This window comes from Euprymna scolopes, chromosome 39 (assembly GCF_053919585.1).
Source record: "Euprymna scolopes isolate OS-2025 chromosome 39, ASM5391958v1, whole genome shotgun sequence".
Taxonomy (NCBI): Eukaryota; Metazoa; Mollusca; class Cephalopoda; order Sepiida; family Sepiolidae; genus Euprymna; species Euprymna scolopes.
In genome coordinates, this window is record NC_136520.1 from 59,247,177 (window position 1) to 59,274,826 (window position 27,650).

Genomic DNA, 27,650 nt, shown 5'->3' on the forward strand with positions numbered 1-27,650 from the left:
TGTACTGACATGCAAAAGTGTAATGTGAACAGACATCTTGCTGCTCAACTCCCTACATAGTATCCCTGAAACTTATGTCCCTGATAGTAGCCCCCTACATTAAAGTGGCACTGTTCCTTGTTTAGGGTGAAAATTTAAAAAAACAAAACAAAAAAAAAAACATACATCATACTGATTTTTTTGTTTTGTTTTGTTTTTTTTAATATGGAGGGATTCTCGACAACAACTTGTTTTATTTTTTTTTCTTTCCACTAGATGACCTTTATAGGGAGGTCTGTGTAACAGAAAGCAGTACCTTATCCATTACGCTCTTTAAATATTCCTGAATATTTCTCTTTGCTTCTTTCTTGTAGCTTGGTAGCAGATACTTTGGTTTTCAATTCCCAGTACAACAAAAATTCATTCTTGGAGAATATCAAGACATTTCTAAAACTCATACCTGACCACCGTCCGAGCAATCTCGCTGAAGAACTTGCCCCCAAATGTCAGGTTGTCCATTTTCCTCTCTCTCTGCCTCCAATTAGCATAAATCCTTCAGATTTTTGCAAAACCATGCCCGGTGAAAAAATTGACGTCTTAGACAAGAACTTACTTACTGACAAAGAGAATTCCTGCTTGACTAATAACTTAACGACCGATTCCCTAACATCATTTTCAACACAGAAACGGTCATTGGAAGACGACTCATTGTCAGGACATGCCGTATCCAAGAGCAGTAGGTTGAGCAACACAGATCCAGAAAACAAGAACAGCCAAGAAAAAATGGATGGGATAAATGAAAATACGGATAAGATTTCATCAGTGCCTTCGTCAATGTTGACTGAATCGGAAAGCAAACCATTACATATTGTATGGCCACACAGATGGTGAGTTATTATTTTTGTTTTTTATTTGCTGGTTTATAAACCACTAGCAGTTCAGCCCAGATTTGCTCGGGCTCTATGTGACGGTGGTCACCATTTATCAAGGCCCGGAAGTCACTCAGGAATAAGGGTTATTGCAAGTACAGTACATTAGTGTGGAGATTTGATGAAGTGTTTACTTAAGGGGGCGGTTCATTAGAAATTTGTTAACGTTGGACTTGAAGACATCCAAGTTGTAGTCAGGTGGGAAGCAGGCAGACGGAACAGAGTTCCACAGGCGTGCAGTTTTAAGAAAGAAGCTTTGTTCATGGAATCCACGTTTTGATTTAGGCACAGATAAAGAGTGGGGGAAATTTTTCACAGTGGATTCAGCTAGACGGGTGTTTTTCGTGAAAGATTGGCGAGGGAGGGACCAGAGATTGGAGTTCAGACAAGCACCTGCCATGGAAATAACGATAAAACAAGGATAGGCTCGCAACGTCTCTTCTGTGGGAGAGAGGTTGCAGGGTAGAGAAAAGGGCATCTCCCACAAAGTCTATTTTGTACTCTGTCAAGGCAGGATAGGCTGTTTTTAGCAGCTCCTGCCCAGATATGGCAGCAGTATTCCATCCTTGGAATAATATGAAATTAGAGAGTCTGTTCCAAATCTACGTTTCCATGATTCCACAGAACCAAAAAGTTTTTTATTCATCCCAAACCGAGATGCAAATGGCTACTGTGATTTGAGGTCAGATTTATAGGTGACATTCTAAGTGGGTTGTAGTGCAGTGAGATAAATTTGTATATGTTTTATTTTATCTATCTATTATTATATAAAAGAAACTTAGTATGTGAGTTTGTTCCCTATAGACTCAAAAACGGTTGGGGCAATTTCTATGAAATTTCACACGAAGGTATTTTATGTGCCTGACAGTGTTCTTAGATAGGTTTTGTACTGGAATGTCTTCGATAAATATTATTTTATTCACCCCAAACAAGATATACAGGGTCGCCCTAAAGAAAACAACACTACAGCTTTATTTTAAACTTTTTATTGAAAAAAATCAATTCAGGTAATTTGATTATGTAGTAGAGTTGACATCTATTCAATGTAACCGCCTTCAGCCTCAATCACCACCTCGATAAGGGTCCAGAACTGGGAGCATGCCTTTTCCACAAATGCCGGTGGAAGCTCAGCGAATACTTGGAAGATGGCAGCGATCAAAACAACAGTAGGCAGCCCGGGTGGAGAGAGGTGTTGTTTAAGAAAAAAAAAAGTGGTAGTAGGAAGGCAGGCTCAAACCTGTAACGCAAAGAAGAAAAAAAAAAGAAAAAAGACGTAACGTCTTAGTCAATGCGTCCATGGCAAAACCAGACGTTGCGAGCATTGAAATTAAGCATAATCAATTCAACAGAGATGATAACTTGTGAAAATCTTGATGAAAAAAGCGACCCCTCCTTGTAAAAAACAGGCGAGTTGAGGGTGAAGGAATTAATGTTTTTGGCCATTTTTTTTTTCGATATTTGTCACCTGAGACGTTGAACTTCAAAATGATATCTATCTCGTCAGGATCTGTTGTGTCTGTCAAAAGTTTTTGACAGACATACAAACATACATACATTCACAAAAACCAACAACTGAGATTTATAGTATAAACTAGCGAGGGGTACCTGGCATTGCCCGGGTGTTTGGAGTAAGTATGAGGATCGAACCTGAACCGTTGAGGCAAAGTTGTAAATTAAAGTGTGAAAAAAAAACCGTGTGGCGTTAACCATTTCCCCACCGCGAGATGCTAACGGAAACACGTTTGAATTTATTTAATTACTTGGATTTAGCAGGTGCCCATTTTAATGAGTTAATGAAGTCATTTACTGCTGAACGCTTTTTTTTTTTTTTTTTCCCCAAAATGTTATAGGAAAAAGACTAACCCACATGCGGCAAGCGACAAATATTGAATATTTATCTTCCCGAAATCGAGTAAATTAAATAGACAGGCGAGCTTCATTGTTAACTGTGAGCTATTACAATTTATATGTGATATAAAAAGTTTTAAAAAGTTGTGAAGCGAGCGACTGCTTCTCTGAAAAAAGCCTTTTGTTGACATACAGAAAAAGCGAACACACATACATACATACATACATTTTCGCTTTTATATATATAGATTAGATAAGTTCCCTTACATTCATTCATTTATTATCTCCTATTTTATTAAGTAGTCACCTTCTTATGACTCCTATTTCTTTTTGCTTCCATATTTCTAGGGAACATGACAAAGACCCAGAAACACTGTTTGAAGTTTTACTCAAACTGCACGAAGAGGGTTTGGAATTTTCTGTTTCAGTCATTGGTCAAACGTTTTCAGATGTTCCAAGTAAGTTTGATTCTTTTTTTTTTTTTTAATAAATTTATTAACGTGTTCTTCGGCAACGACTTCTGTTTAGTGTGTGAGCCATGCTACACTGGATTATTCCATACAAAGGTAACAGAGCAATTCAGCAATTTTGTTCCTATGGAAAACACTAACTCCCACTTTTCGGTGTAGCACTATGTGAGAAGCATCTGTTTGGTCATGGCTAGCTCAATGATGGGTGGATAAATGGAGCTCACATCATGGAAGTCAATGGCTTGTCTGGCAATAGCTGCCCACACAATGTAACACTGTACACATTTTTTTTTTTTTTTCTTAATGTCATTACATTTTAACAGACCCAACACATTGTAGACTCCGTTACAAGGAAACAGAAGAAAGGAAATGACTTGATTAACTTTCTTTTTTTTTTTTTTTTTAAACTAAAGCCTTTATATTTCCAACAACACACTTTTTTTTTTTTTCAAATATTTAAAAAGTTAATTTCTACTTTTCTGGATGCGTGTGACTTTTCCTCTTTGCTGTGACGTCCCCCACGTATATCGAACCCCTTTCCTCCAAACACGTGTGTCCTTTTATCTCTGTTGTAACAGCACTTCATGCAGCCAGCTTGGTCATTTGCATATCTTTATGAGCTGCTGCTGCTGCTGCTACCAGTGTCAGGGGCTTTGTTACAGTAATATCTGAGTTGCAGCTATCAAAGAAGACTTGAAAGTTTTTCAACTTCACGAGGGAGATGCTATGGATTGAACAGACCAGCAAACAGACGTCCGAGCAGCTGCTGCCTACAAGGCAGACCTGTGTAAGTTATAGAAACTTGTCTGTAACTGGATAGTCAGTCAGTCATGGACAGTTTGGTAAAAATGATTAAGAAAAAAAAAAAAGAAAAAAAAAAGGCACTGAACTATTTTTTAATTAATAAAACAATTTGATTATAGTCATAGGTTTGGCCAATCCTCTGGCCTGCTTGGGTAGGATTGAAACTGCTATCTTCAGACAATGCTCACCTGGAGCCATAGAGACTCAGCATTTCATCATTTTAAACTTTAATTCAAACCATTATATAGAAAGATAATTCTATAAAATCAACAGTAGGTTCTCTACAGTGCAATGTAGACTACAATGTATCGTGAACTAAATCAGAGGCATGTAAACTTCCTCCCGATGCACCACAATGGAGCCCCAAATATAGCAGGCAATCAATCGATTCGATTGAAAAATAGGTGATTTCATTGATTTCGATGACAATGAAAATAATCACCTGGAACCGTAGAGATTCAACGCCTCTATCCACTGTGCCACGGGCCCCAAAGGCTCCAGGTGAGTATTGTCCAAAGAGATTAGGTCGTTACAGGAATGCTCTAATATCTGTTGATTTTGGAGGCCGAGGATAAAAATACTTGAGCTGCTTGGGGAGTCTAGCCGACTGTAACTAGAAAGTGTTTTACTTGGAGACAAAGCCTGCTAGGTTTTGGGGAGACATGTTTCTAGAAAGAGCTGGACAAAATGTCTGTACATCTTCAAATGCCAGATAGAAAGACGATAATATTGTGTCCTAAATGCTGCACTTGGTTGAGATATTTTACTTCTAGGCAGTAAAGTACACTTTAACATTGACAAGAAGGCTCTTCTTCAGTATTGTAGCAAAATTTGAAAATTGAAATACTGAATTTCAAGTCAAATTAATGGTATCTACTCAACTGTCATGTCACAGTAATGAACATATCCAAAAAATATGAAAAACGATCAGGTAGAAAATTAATTATTAATGAAAATAGTTTTTGAAGGCAATTAACGAAAATTGAGTTTACAATAAGCTTTTTACACAAGTATAAATCATGTAGAATATTTGCATGAATATAATTACATGCAATAGTTAAGTGAAGATGATCATCCCATTAGAAGACCAAAAAAACTGATAGGAAATTAATTAAAATGAATGTTTAAAAGAATATGCAAATTAGTTAGATCTTTTGCAGATGAATGCAATTCCACGACCCATATATATAAGGAAGTTGAATTTTCTTTTCAAATAAATAGAAAAAAGGGTTTCTAATATGAATATCAATACACAAAAAAAAATGCAAATTCATAGGAGTATAGATAGGATACTCTCCAATGTGAGTATGCATACTAGTGTAACAGAGTTGCTGACACATATGCAGCAGCAGCATGGCACATATGCAAATGAGCAAGCCAGTGTGCAAGGTGACATCAGAGCAAAGGAAAAGAAAAGTGGAGAGAAAAAAGGTACCATGTGGCAAGCGACCAGCAAGCACATGCCGGCGTGAGATGAACAGGTGGTGCGTGGGTGGTGAGAGCATTTTTGGGGAAGCGCGTGTGCGAGGGGAACTTTTGAAACGAGATGCAATCCGAACTTTGAACAAAAAAAATGGTCGAACGACCATGTGTGTGGGGCAAGCTGCAGACGTAGCAGCAGAAAGAAAAGTAAAGATTTAAAAAAAAAAAAAAAAAAAAAAACTGTGTGGCGGTGACTGGATTGGAATAGGCATGTAGACGCAGGGAGAGAAAAAGCAGCTATTCAACAGTGCAGTTTTCTTAACTATATGGCGGACTAAGAGATTTTTTAAAACAAAGCGCAATGCATTGTTTGGAAAACACTATGAATAAATATGTCTTATTTCAACTAAAAAAAAAAAAAAGCTGAGTCGGATTTCTTTCCTTTTTTTAGTTCCTTTGCAAAGCAGCACCCTGACTGCCTAGGCCCACTAGCTCTCTCTTTCTCTGCTCTCCCTCTCGCAGGTGATCTGAGTTGTTAACCTTGGCCTTCCCGTAAGCCTCGAGTTATAAGAGAAGGCCTGTGGGAAATCATATAGGAAGACTAAGGTTAACAGTTTGAATTAGACCATTTTTTCCCCCCGAGGGTGGAGCAGAAACAAAGAAAAAAACGTTAATTGGAAGTGAGAAAGTGATTTCCGACCCCCGGGGAAGGTTAACGGTTCAGATCCTCCATGAGAAGGAGAGCAGAGAAAGATAACCAGTGGTGGCTTTGCAATTAAGAGTTTTAGAATCAGATCATTTCTACCTCAGGGGTGAGGCAGGGACAAAAGGAAAAAAAAAAACAATTAAAAGAAAAGAAAAAGTGAGTGAAGTGACAAAAAATGCCTTGAACTTGACCGGTGAGGGTCAAGTGGCAAATCACTCCAACATCACAGAGGGGTAAACATCATAGAGGGGTAAGAACAGATACTACACTTTGATCTTAGTAACTTGTTGGGTCCAAGAGAAAATGTAACGACCACATTACACTAGCAGAAACACTCAGTATTGTCCAGTAATGAGAATGCTATGTACTCGTGTTCTCAGCTCTGAAACTTCATAATACCATTTGTCTCATATTCATTTAATTTCTAAAAAGTAAGACATCATTCAATATTATGAATATGTCTCTTAGGACAGGTATTCCAGTTACTTTGCAATGTATAACCTAAATCGAACAACATTTTTTTCCGTCTTTTTTTACCAGATGTGTTTGCAGAATCTCGGTCTCAACTCCTTCCTCATATAAAGAATTGGGGTTTTGTGGAAAGCAAAACTGAATATTATGACATTTTAAAATCGTCTGATGTTGTTGTATCCACTGCCAAACATGAATTCTATGGAGTAGCCATGTAAGTATGTCTGTTTTTTATTGTTTCGTTTTTTTTAGAGTGTAGTTAAGTGCTTCTCTTTTGGCAGATCTGTCTGTCTGAATTAGGAACACCGATTTTTGGAGCATTTGTTTAAATATGATTTTGATTAGCATTTTGTGGAGTCATATAATTGCTATGCTTCTGATTGGTTGGATTTTTATATTGGTGCTAGCAAGCTGCCTGGCATTGTCCAGTTGTAAAATATGCTGAAATATGATATTTTAATTTATTCAGATTTCGTATTATTATTATTATAGAGCCCATTTTCTGTTGATTATTATATTGTACCCAATATATAGTAGTGATTTAAAAAAAATAAAAACATGACATGAGTACCATTGGCTAGAACTGAAACCAAAACCTTTAGCTCTACACCATCTGAGCTAACAATCTATACATATCAAAACTTGACAAATTGGTGCAGTTAAGAGTATAAATGTATATTTGTGCGTGCACAGTGGAGCATTTTAAGTCGACATGGCTATCGAGTTCCAATTTTTTCAATTTTGACCACTTAATAGCTATTTTTACCAATTAAAAATCAAATCAAATTTGTTCCATAGGTCCGAATCCCCTATATATATAGTCATAAATCCATAGACCAAACATTGACAGAGTAGTTTGATAGGGACAGTTTCATATGTTTTTACATGATATTCCATTTTAGTGTACTTTAAATTTACAGTTAGATTAAGGCATTGATATCGGTTTTTCTTTCCTTACTGGTTATCAAAACTACAGGGTGGTCAAAAAGTCAGGTAACATGTTAAAGGTAGAAAAAACAATATGATCCATTATAATCTCTATTCGTTTAATATTATTTGTTTAAATATTTGAGTGTAATATATAAACTACCCCTCCTGATTTCTGGCTTTGGGGCTATGTAAAGGATAGCGTTTATGGCAAGAAGCCTGATACAATAGCGTCTTTAAAGTTATTTATTGAAGAGGAGATTGCGCGGATATCAGCTGACATGATTACACGTGTTACACAATCAGTGGTTAATCGCTTCCAGCGATTGATAGAGAGAAATGGACGACAATTAACAAAATAAACGTATTTCATGTTTGTTTCATTTTATATTTCAATGTATGGTACTTAAATATACGTGTATTGCTAATATCGTTTTACCTTTAAAATGTTACCTGACTTTTTGACCACCCTGTAGATGAGAACTTACGATCTGTAAAACACATTACCACGGGACTGCTTGTTGAGCTCCAATCTATGCCACCTCCCCTTGTCAAACTGTCACGAAAAACACTTGTCTATTTGAAACCACTATCAATAATTTCCAACACTCTTTATCTGTGCCCAAACCTAAACATAGATTCCATGAACAAAGCTTCTTTCTTAGAACTGCACGCCTGTAGAACTCTGTTTCGTTTCCTTGCTTTCCAGCCAACTACAATATGGTTGCCTTTAAATCCAATGCAAACAAGTACGCCTGTGGAACTCTGTTCCGTCTGCCTGCTTCCCACCGGACTACAACTTGGATGTCTTCAAGTCCAACGTTAACAAATTCCTAATGAACCGCCCCCTTAAGTAAACACTTCATCAAATCTCCACACTAATGTAATGTACTTGCAATAACCCTTATCCCTGAGTGGCTTCCGGGCTTTGATAAGTGGTGATCACTGTGTAAAAAAAAAAAAAAGTTCTTTATGAGCCATTTCCTTAAGTAATCCAATTTATCAAATTTCCACTACTAACGGATACATCCATATTGTCTCATTGACTACCATATACTCATTAACTTTTATCCTTGAATGATCTCCAAGCCTTGATAAGTGGTGATTCCTTTGTAAAAGGGGTCAAAGTTCAACGATTTGACTTTTGAGAACTCTACCAAACTCCAACAATTTTGGGTCTAAACACTTGAAATTTTAGATATAGGTTCTTTGGACATGGATCTAACTTAATAACTTGATTTGAGCCCAAAATAATAAATGTTAAGGGGTCATAATAGGGGTCAAAGTTAAAAAAGATTGAATTTTTTTATTTTTTTTTGCTCAACATACACCTCCAAACACCCGGGCAACACCGGGCACCCATGCTAGTATGTAATAAAAACATATGTCAGTCGTGTGACTACATACTGATGATGTAATGATAGGCCAAAAAGGTCTTATTTGGAAGTCAATTCTTCATAGTTTACAAAGTATTCTCAAAGTTTGCCATAGAAAAGTTGATAACTGAAAACATCGGAAAATACTTTTTATTTTGGCCTGTGCTTAAAAAAGGAATAAAAAAAACGGCTCATAGTCAATTGGTCATTTGGTACTGGTGTATATTCTGAGCCAAATGTATCTCGGCCTTTGCTCGACTTTTACTGGAACATGACGTCAACACCTGGATTATTTTCTATCTATATAAAAGCCAAGTACGTCCAACGATGGAGTACTGCTGCCACATCTGGGCAGGAGCTGCTAAAAACAGCCTATCCTGCCTTGACAGAGTACAAAATAGACTTTGTGGCTTAGTGGGGGATGCCCTTTTCTCTTCCCTGCAACCTCTCTCCCACAGAAGAGATGTTGCGAGCCTGTCTTTGTTTTATCATTATTTCCATGGCAAGTGCTCGTCTGAGCTCCAATCTCTGGTCCCCCCCTCGCCAATTTTTCCTGATAAACACCCATCTAGGTGAAACCACTGTCAATAATTTTCCCCACTTTTTATCCGTGCCTAAATCAAAACGTAGATTCCATGAACAAAGCTTCTTTCTTAGAAGTGCACACCTGTGGAAATCTCTTCCGTTTGCCTGTTTCCCGCCTGACTACAACTTGGATGTCCTCAAGTCCAACATAAACAAATTCCTGATGAACCGCCCCCTTAAGTAAGACACTTTATCAAATCTCCATTAATAACGATTACTACCATACTATCCCATTGATTACTGTACATGCAATAACCCTTATTCCTGGGTGGCTTCTGGGCCTTGATAAGTGGTGACCTCCATGTAAAAAAAAAAAAAATTATCCCGAGCAACAGCTTGGGTTTAGCTGCTATCTGACTTAACATGCCAATCAGCCAATTACAACACAGTGCGCTGAATTACAATGAAGCGGCGACATGCGCCCACCTAACAGACGACTTTTGGATAAATATTGGAAGAAAAGAAAAAAAAGAAAAAACATTAGTTGTTACATGCAAATCATGGACAGTACCAACATAATGAATCTTTAAAACCTCCTCTTCCAATTTAAAAAAAAAAAAAAAAAAGTATCTTTTTTTACAAAAGATATTTTAAAAAATACTTGGAAAAAAAGAAAAAACGATTTCCTTGACAAAAAAAAACTTTAAAACATTAAAAAAAAAAAAAAATGGCAAAATATATTTGAAAGACAAAAAATAATTTCTTTGAACCTTTTTTTTAAAACATTTCCTTAAAATTACTTGATTCCCCCCAAAAAATTACTTTTTGCTTCTCCGAACTTTTTCTTGCCAAGTTATTAAAAAAATTTAAAAAGTGAAAAAAAAAAAATTAAAAAAATGAATGATAAAACACCAAATTACGGTAGGTTGTTCTTTGTTATTTTTGTTTTTGGTTTCTACATATTACATTTATTCATTTAGCTATTTTCTTTTACGTAGCGTTATGATTTTATTGGTGATGCTCGGCCAAACCTGCGCAAACGAACACTGAGATACGTCTTGTTCGCAATATGCACTAGTACTGGAAATTTTTAACAAAAATAAAAAAAAAGGGATAAAATACACAAGAAATAAATGTTATCAAAGGTAAGATAAGTAACTCTTCTACATATTAGGATAACTTTCTTTGTATTTTAACTTATTTTAAAGTGTTTACTTCGAAACAAAAGTAGTATCAAACCCGTTGAGTTAGAATGGAAAAAAATCTGTTTTATTACAGCCATATAACCAATCATGTGAAAATATGTTTTATCCAGTATTTTGTTTTATTTTCACTTTTTGAGCAATTATCGAGGCTTGATATGGCTGTAATGCAACTGCCCCCCCCTTTTTTTTCTCATTCTAACTCAACAGACTTGTTTTGAGGTAAAAAAAAAAAAAAAAAAAAAAAACTCCTTAAAATAAGTTTAGACACAAAATCTTATCCAGGTAGGTAAAAGAATAACTTATTTTGCCTTTGATAATATTTACTTTTAAAGACTAAACCACATGTGGTTTAGTCTTTTTCCTATAACATCTTTGGGGAAAAAAAAAAGCGTTCAGCAGTAAATGAATACTATCCCGCAGTCAAAACTTGCCCTCATTTAAAACGGGCACTTGCTAAATCCAAGTAATTAAATAAATTCAAACGTGTTTCCGTTAGCATCTCGCGGAGGGGCAATGGTTAACATCGCACGTTTTTTTTTTTTTTTTTTGTTTCACACTTTTCGATCCTCATACTTACTTTTTTTTTTTTTAACCCCCCCCCCCAAACACCCGGGCAACGCCGGGTATCCCTCGCTAGTCTGATTGAAAAACAGACTTCACATGTACATCATGCAGTCTAATAAATTGTATTCCCATACCAAGCTATCTGATTAGCGAATGAGCTGCTTAACTATCTAAGCAATTGAAAGCAAATATTTTGTCTAGTGGCCAAAAAGCTAGCCCAGTGGAAGTACTATTCTAACATCTTTGATTGGTGGCTGAAGTATGAGGAGATTTGGACGCTTGTCCATACTTCCTCCTATATTAAAAAAACAAAAATAAAGAAAAAGCTGTATGGTGTACATACCAATGACTGAAAGAAAATATTGTATGCCAAAAATCATGTAAATTGATCAAGTAGTTTTATTTTCAAATAAAAAAATTAAATTTTGTGGCTAAGCAAATGAATAGCTACGATATTGCAGTGCCATCATGAAAACAGGCACAAAACAAGCAAGAAAACTTCAAATAATTTAAACTTAAGAAAGCCATTCTTAACATGGGGAGAGACATTAGAAAACCTCAAATTTGCTAAAAATGATTTTGTTTCTAATAAAAAAACTGCTTGATCAATTAATGTGATTTTTGGAATATGATGTTTTCTTTCTGTCATGATTTTTCTTTTTTTGTTTTATTAATATAAGGGAAATTGTATGTATATGATAAGCATAAAATTTGCATATACACATCCACAAGTTAGAACATTTCTTAATTGTTTAAAGTTACGCTTGTTTAAAAAGAAAATACAGGAAAATATTTATGATGTACGCACTTTTTACGGAATAAAAATGCCATGTTTCAAAAGTCATGTAAATTGATCAAGTAGTTTTTTTTTTTTTGCTTTTTTTTTAACTAACAAAATAAAATTTACGATTTTTTGCAAAGTTTAATACTGAATGTATCCATTATAAGGCTGATTTTGATCTCAATAGTTCAAATTAAGTTGTTTTCCTCTTATTTATTTAACACTAGCCTGAGTGCCCGGCGTTGCCCGGGTGTTTGGAAGTGTGTGTTGAGCAAAAAAAAAAAAAAATGTCGTAGTAGGCAGGAAGGCTCAAACCTGTGAATGTGGAGACAGGTGTTAAAAAAAATGGGAAGGAAATCAAAACAACACTAGGCAGCCAGGGTGAAGGGAGATGTTAAAAAAAAAAAAGGTAGTAGGCAGGCAGGCTCAAACACGACGCGACCGGAAGTCAAAAGGAATAAACCGAAGTCAATCCAACAGTGACAATGATTTGCTAAAATATCGGCAAAAAAAAATCCAATCCTCCTTGTACAAAATGGCTGAGTTTAGGGTGAAGGAATTTATGTTTTTGACCAATTTTTCGATATTTGTTGTCCAAGACGTCAAGCTTCAAAATCATGATACCGATCTTGTCAGGATCCCTCACCTCTGTCAAAAGTTTTTGTGATACATACATACATACATACATACATACATACATTTAAACAGACAGGTGAGATTTCTATTATAGAAGATGACCAATGAAATTCCTACATCTTGTTTTGTCATAAAATTTGATTTTCTTAATTAAAATAATACTACTTAATCAATTTAGATGATTTTTGGAATATGACGTCTTTTTTCTGTGTACATCATAAAGATGTTTCTGTATTTTTTTTTTCTTTAATCAAGTGTAATTCTAAATAAGCACTGACATTTTTTTTAGTTTATAAAGTATAAATGACATAAGCACATTGACACACCGGTTCCTATTAAATCGACAAAGTTAAGCAACATTGAGCCTGGTCAGTACTAAAATGGGTGATCATTTGGGAATACCAGGTGCTGTATGTGTTCTTTGCTTATGTCGGGGTACTTGTGCACTTACTGAACCGTACTGAAATGATAACATTATTATTTAGAAAGTCATTCTTAACATGGAAAGAGGAGAGTGTTTTGTAACTATTCTGTACTTTAACCTAACAATTTAATAAAAAAAGATATAAAACTTTAATTTAACTCGAAAATACTATTTAAAAATAATGCGGTTTAATAAGTGCACAAGCAACCGTCTCGGTATTGTTTCCAGTCATCCTGAACCTCTATTTGCTGCTGAACTTAAGCAGTGCCAATTCATGAGAGGTGTGGTTGGGAATTGTACAAACCTTGCCTCACAATTACATGTGCAGCTGCCCTTACAGGGGGTATCCATTGTCTCTTGAGACTGAACAGAGGCATCAATAAAATCAAATAAAAAATATTGTCTAAAAATCTCATGTAAGAACGATGATTCAGCTGATATTATAAAACAACCTCATCTTTTGTTTTTCTCTCCATCTTTTCAGGTTGGAAGCTGTTTATTTTGGATGTTACCCATTGTGTCCGAATCGTCTTGTTTATCCGGAAATTTTCCCAGGTTTGATAATATTCCATAATCATCTCTTCTGACGAAACTAAAAGAATAACCGTCCCAAGACACGTAAAATTAACTCCCCCCCCCCCGCTAAAAGAACCGTTTTGCACCACTTTTACGTCCCCCTTTAAAATCAAGTTATAATGCTGCTAAACCTTATGTCTGTAATCCGTATTCCAGTTTTGGCAAAAGTCTATTATATGATTATGATTTGAGAAAATGTCTGAAATTTAAGGTGGTTAAGTAAAAAAAAGTTCAGTACACAGATGGCGGAACAGGACATGGTGTGGCTAAAATATCGAACAGAACGGACGTCGCTAAACATGAAATAAAATACGAAACCATATGGAAATAATTTATTTCAAAAAATTATTTTAGTTTTAACACTTTTTGTGCTATTATCTATATATATAAAAGCGAAAATGTGTGCATGTATGTTCGCTTTTTGTGTATGTCCAAGAAAGGCTTTTTTCAGAGAAGCGGTCAGTCGGCTCACAACTTCTTAAAACTTTTTATATCACATAGAAATTATAATATCTCTGAGTTAACAACGGAGCTCACCTGTCTATTTAATTTGCTCGACTTCGGGAAGATAAATATTCAACATTTGTCGCTCGCCGCATGTGGATTAGTCTTTTTCCTATAATAAAAGCGACACTAATTCTGGCGGTATTTTCCGTCTATCGGCGGAAATTTCCAAAAGCAATCAGATTTGATCAATGTGGTAATATTTTCCTTATATCAAACAATTGCTATTCAAATTGGACAAGGGGAGCTGGTCCCCCCCCACCAACATCTTGGGGAAACAAAAATAAAAAAAAAGTTTTCCGCAGTAAATGAAATACTATCCCGCAGTCAAAGTTGACCTCATTAAGTCATTAAAACGTGCACCTGCCAAATCCAAGTAATTAAATAAATTCAAACGTGTTTCCGTTAGCATCTCACGGTGAGTCAATGATTAAAGTCGCACGCTTTTATTTTTTCCATACTTTAATTTCCAACTTCGCCTCATAAGGTTCGAGTTCGATCCTCATACTCACCTACCAAAACTATTTTTTTTTATTATTTTAACCCTCCCCCCTCCCCGGAGTTTTGATTTACCTAAACCACACACACCTCCAAACACCCGAGAAACGCCGGGTACTGCCCGCTAGTCTAATATAAAAACGAAAATGTATGTGTGTATGTTTGTATGTCTGCTAAAAACTTTCGACAGACTGAACAAAAATTGACAAACTTGGTCTCATATGAAAGACCCATCCTTCGCCCGACAAATATCGAAAAATTGGCCAAAAACGTTCATTTTTTCACCCTGAAATCAACACTTTTCTACGGGGAGGGGGGGGTCAGCAAAAACCGTCCTCTCATGACAAGATCAGTTCTACGCATGCGTCAGACAACGTCATAACCTGATTTAGTTTAAATATTTGAAGAACTGACACAATTTCATGTACGTCGTGTTAGCTCAGTTGGTTAGAGCGTTGGGTAATTATCTAAACTTTTTGGGTTCGAATCGTGGTGTGAGATTTCTTTTTTCGCTTTTTTAAATTTTAATATTGAAGCAGGGTTATTTAAGCCATTTTTCAAGTAACGTTCGTTTTTCTGTTTTTTTTTTTTTTACTTTGCTTACTCTTAGGTTTTCATTAACACCCCCACGTCCGACCGACCACACTCCCAAAAACACCCAGGTACCCACCGATTTAAAAAATTTTTAATATTGAAACAGGCTTATTTAAGCCATTTTTCACTTTTTTTTTTTTTTTGGTTTTTATTTTTCAGAAGTTTTAACGTTCGTTTTTCTGTTTTCGTTTTTGTTTTTCAGATTTTTACATTTAACATCGTTCGTTTGCCTTACGTTAGTTTTTTTGTGTTTTTTGTTTTTGTGTTTCATCTACACCCCCCCCCCATGCCCAACACACTGTTGGACGTGGGGTGGGATGGTAGATGAAAACAAAACCCTGTTTAAAAAAAAAAAAAAAAATGGAAACAGCAAAAGAAAAACAAAAAATAAAAACAGCGAAAAAAGTTTTGGTAGGGAGGTGGGCTCGAACCTGAAGCCTTGAGGTTAATAGTCTGATGACATAGCATGACGCCACACAGGCAGGGACTTTAGGAGAGTCGAAAATAAGCGTTTAAAAACCCAGGTGGTTTTCTAGGTCAAATATCATGCTATAGCAGTAGCAGAGAAAACGAATTCCCTAAAATAAAAGATATTTACGACGTCGTTTCGTAAATCTTAGATATTATCATCTCGGTAGCATATAAAAAGTTATAAGAATGAGCGAGCAAGCCAAGAACCAGCCCGAAAAAAGCCTTTGCCGGACATACAGAAAAAATGCACACACACACACACACACACACATTTTGCCTTTTATTTATATAGACTAGCGGGGTGTATGCGGCGTTGCCTGGGTGTTTTTTGATTAACGTGACGGTGATAGGTATTCAGCAGTTAGCATTTTGTGCGGGACAGTTTTTAATGAGATCAATAAATCGGTTTGTTTGTTTTTAAAAACCCGCTCCCTGTTTAGAGCGTCTCGTCTCGAAATGAAAGCTACCGTCTGATATGACGAAGTCGACATTGACCAAACGTTACTTAGCTCTCTAGAGACCACTGGCTTTCGGCCAGTGGGTATTTATTTGCTCCCCCACCGAGCAAATTAGGCAAAATTAGGAAAAAGGGGACCAGCTCCCGAGAGGTGGGAAATGCGAGCTGGTTAAAGGTCAGGCATGTGGGGTTGCCCCCACATCTGGTCTTTGCTAGTCATAGCTAGTCCTAGCTAGTCATAGCTTGCAGTATCTGCCGGAACAGATACTACACTTTGATCTTGTCACCTGGGCCCCGGAGGGCGCGCAGGCCAGTCTGGCTTTCGGCCAGTGATTAGAGTCGAGTTTCGCTTTTTGTTTATACCGAAAACCGAATGTAACGCGTGCTGATGTGGGAAATGTCGAATAATTAACGTTTGAAAGTCAATAAAATTAAATAGACAGGCGAGCTCCGTTAACTGTGAGATATTACAATTTATAGATGATATAAAAAGTTTTAAGAAGTTTTGAACCGAGCGAGCGCTTCTCTGAAAGAAGCCTTTTGTGGACATCGAGGAAAAGCATACATACATACATACATACATACATTTTCACTTCTATATATATAGACTAGCGAGGGGTACCCGGCGTTGCCCGGGTGTTTAGAGGTGTGTGTGGAAATTCCGTGGTGGGGGGGGGGGTAAAAAAAAAAGTAAGTATGAGGATCGAACCCGAACCGTTGATGCAAAGTTGTAAATTAAAATGTGAAAAAAAAAAATGTGCGACGTTAACCATTGCCCCACCGCGAGATTCTAACGGAAACACGTTTAAATTTATTTAATTACTTGGATTTGGCAGGTTCCCGTTTTAATGAGTTAATGAGGTCAAGTTTGACTGCGGGATAGTATGTACTGCTGAACACTTTTTTTTTCCCCCCCCCCCAAGATGTTATAGGAAAAAGACTAACCCACATGTGGCGAGCGACAAATGTTGAATATTTATCTTCCCGAAATCGAGCAAATTAAATAGACAGGTGAGCTTCGTTGTTAACTGTGAGATATTACAATTTATATGTGATATAAAAAGTTTTAAAAAGTTGTTAGGCGACCGACCGCTTCTCTGAAAGAAGCCTTTTGTAGACATGCAGAAAAAGCGAACACACATACATACATTTTCGCTTTTATATTTATAGATGGTGAAGTTAGTCTTCTGAGAGTACCCTTCAGCAACAAATCTAGCTTTGTACTATTCTACGCCTGATGCTGTAGTCTTTTTTGTAAAGATCCATCTTGTAGAAATAACATGTTTATCTTTTGGGAGAGGCACTACCGTATAGGTATCATTTTCGGTTAAGGCATCTATTTTCCATTCATCACAATGTTTTGAATTAATTGCTTCGTTAAAGCTTTTTGGCGCATTTTCCATTGAATAGCAATAGTCGATTTGATAATCTTTTATATTGTCGACCACAAAAAAATCGGGTCGCCTTCTATTTCTTTTCGGATATCTTTCGCCTTTATCATCTTCATCATCATGGATACTCTTGTCTCCGTCATTTTTATTGTCTTCGTTTGTTTTAATTATTTGAGGGAATATAATTTCATCTTCTTCATATGACGGGTTTTCGTCTGTAAAATTAAACGTGTCTGTGAATTTTACACATCGGATTCTTTTTATTTTATTTTTCTCTGGAAAAAATACTAAATTGGCTGGACTGTTTTTATCGTATCCAAGAAATATACCTCTGTCGGTTTTAATATTCAATTTACTCTTTTTATCCATATATGCGAAGCAAGTTGAACCAAATATATGCATTCTGCTTAAATTTGTTTTTTTACCACAGAAAGATTCATATGGAGTTTTAGATATTGTTTTGTTAAAGCACCTATTGCATATATAGGCTGCTGCCATAAGTGTGTACGTCCAGAGGTTTTTGGTGAGTTTTGATTCAATGATTTTTTGATTCAATCTTGCCATTTCAAAAAGCAGTCCCGTTTTGGTGTGGCGATCTAGGAGCTGATTTTTCATGCCTGATATGATGGTTAATTAGTAAAAGTTCAAAGTCTTTATTGGTGAATTCCATATGGTTGTCAGAGCGAATACACTTGACTTCACCGTAGGGAGCCATGTCGGCTAGATATTTTTTAGTTGCTAGCAGGGTATCAGATTTGTTCTTTAAAAAGTAAACCATTATTAAACCTGAATGGTCATCTACGAAATTCAACACATATCTATAATGGTCTCTGGCCATCGGTTCCACGGGACCATTCAAGTCACAATGCACCATTGATAGGATTTTTTTGGCCTTCTTGTCTGGTATCTTGCTTTGATAGTTTGTCATTTTCCCTTGTGTACAGATGTCACAATTGAATAATTTTGATGTTTGTATTTTCATTCCATCAACTACAGTCGACAACTTTTTGATATCAGGAATATTGCAGTGTCCAAGAATTTTATGCCATGTCTGTAGATCATGGCAGGCGGTTTTCGATGGGACTACGCTATTTGAATAATATAGTCTTCCATTTTCTTTAATGCTGAATACAGTTCCATTCGGGTATACAAGTTTTGATTTATTGGGGCTAAAGTTTATATTTGCACCTTGTTTTGTGGCAGCTTGTACAGAAAATATATTTTGTTTAAATTTTGGGATTAGAAGAGCGTTTTTTAGAATACAGAAACACAGTTCACCTTTATTGTTCTTTAGCAAGATTTTAGCATCGCCTCTTTTCAAAACGATATCATTTACTCGATTCCCATCAACTAGTTCTACAAAATGATTTTGTGGCTTAAAGTTGGGGTCAAAATTGATAAAATCAGATTCCTTTGTAATCACATGTGCCGTGGCCCCACAATCGACAAGAAAATTATTTTTGTTGAAGCATTAAACGTACATGAAAATAAAAATGTATGTTCGCTAACGGAGCTCACCATATTTTTAATGGAGTCGCCATTTTGAATCCTGTATCTACATTGGAAACTCTTGTGATTAGGTCGTCCACAATTATAGCAAATAATTTTTGTACTTTTCTTAGGAGAAAAATTGTTTTTGACAAAGTTGGTTTTTATTCCTGGCATGGGTATAATTTAATTTTGGTGTTTTTATGTGTGTATTTTTAAATTTCATGATATTTGTGGATTCGTTTTTTCTGTGATCATTTTTTCAGTTTCTTCGTAACTTTTGAGTGCTACCTTGAATTGGCTAAAAGTCATGGGTTTTTCTTTCTGGGTTATCAAGGTGGTAAATGGCTTGAAATCACTCGGTAATCCCTTAACGACCATAGAAATTAACAGATTGTCACTTATAACTTCACCAGACATTTTTAAAGAATTTGCAGTCGTTTTGGCTCTTATAATCAGTAATAGTTCCAGCTTCCATTCGTTTTAGAGAGGTCAGTTCAGTGTATAAGGAAATAATTTTGGGTTTTCCTTTCGATAAATAATGCTCTCTCAATATGTTCAATGCTTTGCAGCCATCGTCTAGGGCTTCTCTCATTACCAGTGATAGACTTCGGTCATCTAAACACTGTATTAATTCCGCAAAGACAGTTGCATTCTTTTCAATGAAGTCAGGGTTGTTTCTGTTTTCAGGTTGTTTTTGAAGTACTTTGTGTAGCTTTTGGATTCGTAGATATCCTAGAAATTTAACTTGCCGCAATTCGAATTTTGATTCGGATCCATCGAAATGAAGATGCACACTGGGCGCATAATCTCTAGAAGTGTAAGCCATGTTTAGTTTCAGAACAGTTTCTGATGGTTCATTGTTCTAAACAAGTCTTGAGAGGTGACTGGTTTGTAGTAGACAGAACAGTTTCTGATGGTTCGTTGTTCTAAACAAGTCTTGAGAGGTGACTAGTTTGCAGTAGACAGAACAGTTTCCGATGGTTCGTTGTTCTAAACAAGTCTTGAGAGGTGACTAGTTTGCAGTAGATAGAACAGTTTCCGATGGTTCGTTGTTCTAAACAAGTCTTGAGAGGTGACTAGTTTGCAGTAGACAGAACAGTTTCCGATGGTTCGTTGTTACACACAAGTCCTGAGAGGTGACTGGTTTGCAGTAGACAGTTCCACAGAGCAAAATATTCTTACCGTGTCGAGACGGAAAAAACATGCGAAATTGCTACAGAAAAGGTTTAATATTTATGGAGCAATTCTGATTTCTGATTGGATTGCAGAACATGAATTAATTCGATTTGTCAGTTCCTAGCAGCATCGTTTATAAATAGAATCGCCCGACTGTGTGGGATTATACCCCATTATACATCCAAAATATTGCAACAGTTTCCATATGGTTTCGTATTTCGTTTCATGCTTAGTGACTTCTGTTCCATATTTAGGTAAGCAGAGTCCACTTCCGACATCTTAACTTGGTGTACTGAATTTTTGGATTTATCCTTTAAGGCTTAAGCTTATGGAGTATTAAGAAAGTTAAAATAAGGAAATCTTGTTTGATTGGTGTCAATGACTATGAATAAAATTTAATATAAATCTGAAATATTTGAATTTTCAGATGAGTGGTTGTGTCCATATTGTGCCTTCCCCTCCCATCCTGGGAAACCCTTTAAAATACTCCAAAGAAATTGAAATTCTGGAATATTTTATTAACGTTTAATTGTTGAAATTTTATAAAGATCAGAGGTATCTGAATATTCATGAGTTTTTTTTTTTTTTTTTTTTTTTTTACTTAGGAGTCACCACTTATCAAGGCATAAAGGCCACTCAAGGATAAGGGTTAATGAATGTAAGGTGATGGTGTAGTAATTGTTAATGATGTAAATTCAGTAGAATTTGATTATTTATGAGGACGGCTTAATAGAAACTTGTTTACATTAGATTTGAAGGCCACCATGTTGTATCCAATTGGGAAGCATGCAAGCGGAACAATGTTCCAAAGGCGAGCAGTTTTGGGAAAGAAGCTTTGATATAGAGTAGGGAAAATCATTGATAGTGGTTGTAGCTAGTCAAGTGTTTTTTTTGGGGGGGGGGGGTTGTGAAAGTTTGGCAACAGGGGGCACACACATTTTACAAAACTGAATTAAACTAAATATAGCCCACATTTGGACCCCCAATGCTGATCTTATCCCAGAATCCTTTTTATCTTCATATGTGAGGTCTAGTCAATCAGCTTTCTGTTCTCACAATTTTTGGTTTATATTATAATCCTATTGACTCCTTCATGACCCTTGTCTAAAACTCTTCCTGTTTTTCAACATAAACACCAATGTCAGCAAGTATGTTCCAGCTGCTATCTACGACTCTCAGCATTGAACATGTCCCTCAAGACGCAGAAGATGGCTTCGATATTAAGTAGGAAGTCATCTACATTGACATGAGCTTCAGTATTTACTCCCTTCCTTAGCGGGGAAGATGTGAGACCAGACACACAAAAAGTGGTGCATTCTGAGCCCCTTAAAAATTGCCTGAGCATTCCACTTTAACATTTAACAATCGTACCCTGTGCTGATTGTGCGATATGGTGTAATTGCAGGAAGTCGAGATTAAGATTTTCCCTTGACGCTTTTCTCGGGATAAGTAATAAGCAGTAAGACAAAAAACACCAAACCTTTTTTCACTAAACTACTGATATTCATCTCCTTAACTTAGAATTACTTCCGGATGGAGTGTTTTCATTTCAAACAAGGCATATTGCCACTTGGATGTAAGGGACTACTATTTGCGTCTAACAACGGACTGTGGGGAGTTGAGCAGCGAGATGTCAGTTCAGATTACACTTAAACTTCTGCTTGTTAGTACAGTCAGGAAACAGGGAGGGAAGTCCAAAGTCTAGCAGTCAAAGGGATGAAACTATTAGAGTATAAGGCTTTCTGGCATCTAGGGGTCTCTACTGTGATGGGGTGGGATTTTGCTGCATGGTTTATTGCCACTTGGACTTAAGAGGCTGGGATTGTGTTTAACAGCAGACTGTGAGGAGTTGAGCAGGAAATTCCTTTCTTGCTGACAGTAGAACATACAGAAATTTAAATGTAATGTGACAAACATTGGTGTTTGTGCGTTATAATTAGATATCTGAAAAAAAAAATGGAAAAAATGCATTTTTAGTAAAAACTCTGTTACATAATTATTTGTCGAAATTAGTAAATATTCTTAAAACTTAGGAAAAATGATGAAGCAGAAAATTTACTAAAACTAATTTTTATAAAAAATAAAACATTGTTACTATCAATCCGCCATTTTCTAATTTGAAATAGCGAAAGTTAAGTGAAAACAAGGGAGATAAGTCAGTTTTTCATAAAGAATTTGTTGTAATCGACTAAACCGACAAAATTTGCATTCAGTAATTTTTTTATTTTTATTTTATAATTATTTTTCTACTCATTTTTCGTAAATTTTGGAATTTTTATTAATTTCAAGATGACATAATTGCATAATGTTTTTACTTTAATGCATTGTTTTTATATATCGAATTAAAATGTACAAGCACTTAAACATCTTGCTGCCCAACCGCTCGCCCATCCACCTGTATAAATCTAGCAACCTAGCACAATAGCCCTATATACTTCTGTTTTTTTTTGTTTTTTTTATTCAATTATTCCTCATAAGTTCTATCCATGCAACACATATCCTCAACCCTCGGTTATCTAGGATTTTATTAATTAATTTCTAATTTGTTTTTCATACCAAATCTAGGATGTTATTTGTATAACACGTCCACCCAATTGTACAAAAGACTGAAGGAATTTTGTAAGCGTCCGTTTCTTCCTCGGAACCATCATCCCCAGGTAAGTTGTTTCTATTTTCTTATTTCCTCCTCGTTTGACATTCACAGCAAGAACTTGCCTTGCAACCACAACAGAATGTGAATTTCTTTTCTTCCTTCAAGTATCTAGTGTCCGCCAGAATTTCCACACACAGAGGTTCTGTACAAGGGCTTCTCACCTGTGGAGCACATTACCACAGTACTGCCTCCCTGTTAATTACAAGTTGGTCATTAAATAAATAAATAAACCATCCCATAAATTATAATAATAATTAATCTTGGGTTTACTTCCGACAGCAAAATTTCACGCTTTCACTGTAGAAGTCATCCAATACCAAAAAGTCTTCTATTTTAAAAGTTTCTTCCCTCAAACTGCTAAACTTTTAGGATTCTCTCCCTATATATCCTTCTTTTTGGACTGTACAACATGCACATATGCTTCTTCTTTGGCATGTACAACATGCAAAAGTTCAAATGTAATGTGAACAGGCATCTTGCTTATTTAGTGTCCTCTAGGTGTGGTCCCTAATTTAAAGTAGCTCTTTATATCTCCGTGGCAATTTCCTTGTTTGGAATATATTTATATATATATATATATATATATATACATACATATATATATATATATATATGAAATAAAAGCTTCTTCAGGTGGTCTATATTCAGCAAAAAATGCACATTGAATTTTGAAAATACGTCAATTATTAACCAAGGTATGACATTTTTTCTTTTCTTTCCTGAAAGGACCAAATTTGTTGAATAGCATGTGTGTGTGTGTGTATATATATATATATATATATATATATATATATATATATATATATATATATATATATATATATATATTGTATGTATATATATGTATATATATATATATATATATATATATTATGAAAGGGAAATTTACTTATATATATATTATGAAAGGGAAATTTACTTATAAAAAGTGTTATAACATATCATTTTCCTTATAAAAATGAATAGAACATTAAAATATTCTATTTAGAATATTTTCAGAACAATTTGGAATAATCAAGAAAATTTCATGCAGAAACTTATATAAGGATGCTGCACTAGCAGCCGCATCAGTTGTTAAATTGTTAAGTTGCTGACTTGCTGTTAAGAACTCCGGTAATGTTTCTAGAATGAAAATCCAGCCGAAAGAAACTCCTTAAACATCAAACACCGCATCATTTGAAGAAACTAATTTTAGTAAATACAAAGATTTCTGTATAATTTCTCACTGACCAAAGAACTATATTTTAATATTCCTCTTATTAGAATGGCCAAAATTGATCTAAAGTTAGTAATTCTTATCTCTTTTCTCATTAATGCTATAGACTTTATAATCAATTTCAGAGCTAGTACTACTACAAGTGTATTTACTTGTAAATATTATTTTTATGTTTTGTTTTATTTTAAAATACATATTTCTTTAACTCTGAGTTTTATATATTTTTGTTTTAATTTGTTACTTATTCATATCTTTGGACAAAAACATAGAAAAAAAAAATATATATATATATATATATATAATCTCGTCAAAAGTGTGGATTCCATTATAGAAGAGTTGATTTAATTTGAATAAAATAAAATATGCATCAAACGCCATGTTCCAACATATCAACATACAACCACTGAGAGACAACACGCAGATCTTTACAGACTTTCTTTCTCCAACTTTACAACATGGCAAGAAGAAAAAAAAAAAGAAATAAAACAACATACTGAGGATGAGTTTGACTCCGAAATATATTTAAATTATCAAATTTCAAACGCACTTGATGTACATTTTACTTATATATATATATATATATATATATATATAATGTGCATCAAGTGCGCTTGAAATTTGATAATATATATATATATATATATATATATATATATATAATCCAGTTAAAGTTTATATCCGCAAAGTAAAAAAATTCAAAGTGCTCCATAATAAATAAAGCTGTTTATTGGTTAGAAACATTTTTTTGTTGGTTAGAAACATATTTTTATTCATACAAACATTATTTTGTTACACATTTGCAGAAGATGTTTCAGTCAGAACTGATAGAAGCCAGATTTCTTCAAGGTGACAGTGGTTCAGTACTTAACAACATGGGCTGACAACCTGGGCATGCCAAATTTGAATCCAATTCGCTCCATAGAAACACTTTCACTTAGGGACGTTGGCAACATTTATATGGTCCCTCCTATAAGTACTCGATATCCTTCTTAAAAGAATTTTCAATAGAAAAATGTCAGAAAAACGGAATGCCAACAAATCACAGGGCTCTATGGACAAACTTATCTTTAGTTGACCTTTGACAACTAAATATTTTTGTTTACTAGCCAAATAGAAAAGTTACTAGCCAAACCTACATGAATTTTAGAATATGACATCTTCGTTTTGTGACGAGCATGTACATAATGATTTTTCTGTATATTTTTAAATAAGTGTAATTCTAAATATACAATAAATTTTATGATGATACTTGAAGGTATAAACATTCTAATTTCTTCAAATGTTTTTTTAAACAGCCTTCATTAAAAAAAGTGTATATTGTTCTATTAAACTTCTATTGTTTATTTAAACAATAAAAGTTTAATTAGAACAATATACTCTTTTTTAACTTTGTTCATTTTATTAAAAAAAAAATGTTGTAAAGATATTTTTCACTTGGTAGTGAGCTTTGGAAGATTGTCAGTGAAAGAAATACAATCGCCAAAAGATAAGCGTTTCATTATTTCTAGTCGCCATTTTGAAAAATCACTCGCAAATGCGACTGTTTCACTCACAATGTAGAACCCTGAATCATCATGAATTATGTTCAACAACAAAGACTAACATCTTCATTTAATGGAAGGCTTCGAAGACGTCTGGCTACCTTATAGCTCTGACTGAAACATTTTTTGCAAATTTGAAGCCAAACAATATTTGTATAAATAAAAATCATTGTAATTAATAAGATATAAGCAAAGAATGTTATTGATGAAAAAAAATTGCAATTTCAAATCTTGGTACTTGTACAGTTTAGTCAAGACATTAAAAAATGAAAATATCGAAAAAAAAAAGGTTATATTGTACGTATCCGTTTTGGACTGAAGATCTCTGAAAAAAATTTAATTTAATTTGATTGAGTAGTTTTTATTTTTACAACAGAAAAACACGTTTTTATGAGAGCGCGTTGATGTCAGCCATTACGAAATTTGTTGAACTCGCCAAAGGGAAATAACTCCAGTTAAAGCGCTGACACTCCCTCCCCATCTTTAATACTAGCTTTTCTTCCTAAAAATCGAACCTTTTGCTCGGTATCATAACAAATTGTTTTTTCGCTGTAAAAAAAAAAAAAAAACTTGATGAAATTAAGTTAAATTTTTTTTCGGAGAACTTTATTCCATAACGGATACGTACAATATAACTTTTTTTCAATATTTTCATTTATTAATGTCTTGACTAAACTGTATAAGTGCTCAAATCTTAATAAATATTTTAACATGTTTTTGCATTCCAGGTTGATTTTGAGCAGTTTACATGGAAACACTTGAAGAAGTCATATTGTGACGTTTTAAATGGAATTTGATATTTGGTCTCCACTTATTTTTTCTTTATTTTAAAAGAAAAAATTAAAAAAAAAAAATCAATAAACAAAGTAAAATAAATTTCATTTTTTTGTTTTTACTTTTAAGGATTAATAAATATATTTTTCTATTGTGATACTAACGTCATCATGCACTCCCCGCTGTCAACACATTGCAACTCCATCGTTGTGCGTTCTGTGGAGTTTATGTTCTCTTTCAGTTCTCTTCTTTTGGCCGTGATCATCGTGGTTTACACATCATGGTGTTAGGTGTAGGGCATGTGCGTTCACAAGTGTAAAACAAAAATCAGAGGAAGAAACAAGTGTAAAACAAAATGAGAGGAAGAAACAAGTGTAAAACAAAATGAGAGGAAGAAACAAGTGTAAAACAAAAATGAGGAAAAAACAAGAGTAAAACAAAAATGAGAGGAAGAAGCAAGTGTAAAACAAAACGAGAGGAAGAAGCAAGTGTAAAACAAAACGAGAGGAAGAAGCAAGTGTAAAACAAAACGAGAGGAAGAAGCAAGTGTAAAACAAAACGAGAGGAAGAAGCAAGTGTAAAACAAAACGAGAGGAAGAACCAAGTGTAAAACAAAACGAGAGGAAGAACCAAGTGTAAAACAAAACGAGAGGAAGAAACAAGTGTAAAACAAAACGAGAGTAAGAAACAAGTGTAAAACAAAACGAGAGTAAGAAACAAGTGTAAAACAAAACGAGAGTAAGAAACAAGTGTAAAACAAAACGAGAGTAAGAAACAAGTGTAAAACAAAACGAGAGTAAGAAACAAGTGTAAAACAAAACGAGAGTAAGAAACAAGTGTAAAACAAAACGAGAGGAAGAAACAAGTGTAAAACAAAACGAGAGGAAGAAACAAGTGTAAAACAAAACGAGAGGAAGAACCAAGTGTAAAACAAAACGAGAGGAAGAACCAAGTGTAAAACAAAACGAGAGGAAGAACCAAGTGTAAAACAAAACGAGAGGAAGAACCAAGTGTAAAACAAAACGAGAGGAAGAACCAAGTGTAAAACAAAACGAGAGGAAGAACCAAGTGTAAAGCAAAACGAGAGGAAGAACCAAGTGTAAAGCAAAACGAGAGGAAGAACCAAGTGTAAAGCAAAACGAGAGGAAGAACCAAGTGTAAAGCAAAACGAGAGGAAGAACCAAGTGTAAAGCAAAACGAGAGGAAGAACCAAGTGTAAAGCAAAACGAGAGGAAGAACCA

At 35.0% G+C, this 27,650-nt stretch overlaps 1 protein-coding gene across 1 annotated transcript in view; it reads left to right on the top strand.

Moving 5' to 3' along the window:
• The window catches only part of LOC145263798 (tRNA-queuosine alpha-mannosyltransferase-like), a 39,124-nt gene extending 12,613 nt beyond the window's left edge, over positions 1–26,511 (top strand). Inside the window, exons 3-8 of the mRNA XM_080120859.1 lie at positions 354–866; positions 3,105–3,214; positions 6,699–6,843; positions 13,552–13,622; positions 22,791–22,882; positions 26,364–26,511. Of these exons, the coding sequence (XP_079976985.1) occupies positions 354–866; positions 3,105–3,214; positions 6,699–6,843; positions 13,552–13,622; positions 22,791–22,882; positions 26,364–26,432 (1,000 nt within the window). The 3' untranslated portion in view covers positions 26,433–26,511. The remainder of the gene's footprint in view (positions 1–353; positions 867–3,104; positions 3,215–6,698; positions 6,844–13,551; positions 13,623–22,790; positions 22,883–26,363) is intronic.
• The last annotated feature ends 1,139 nt before the right edge of the window (positions 26,512–27,650 follow it).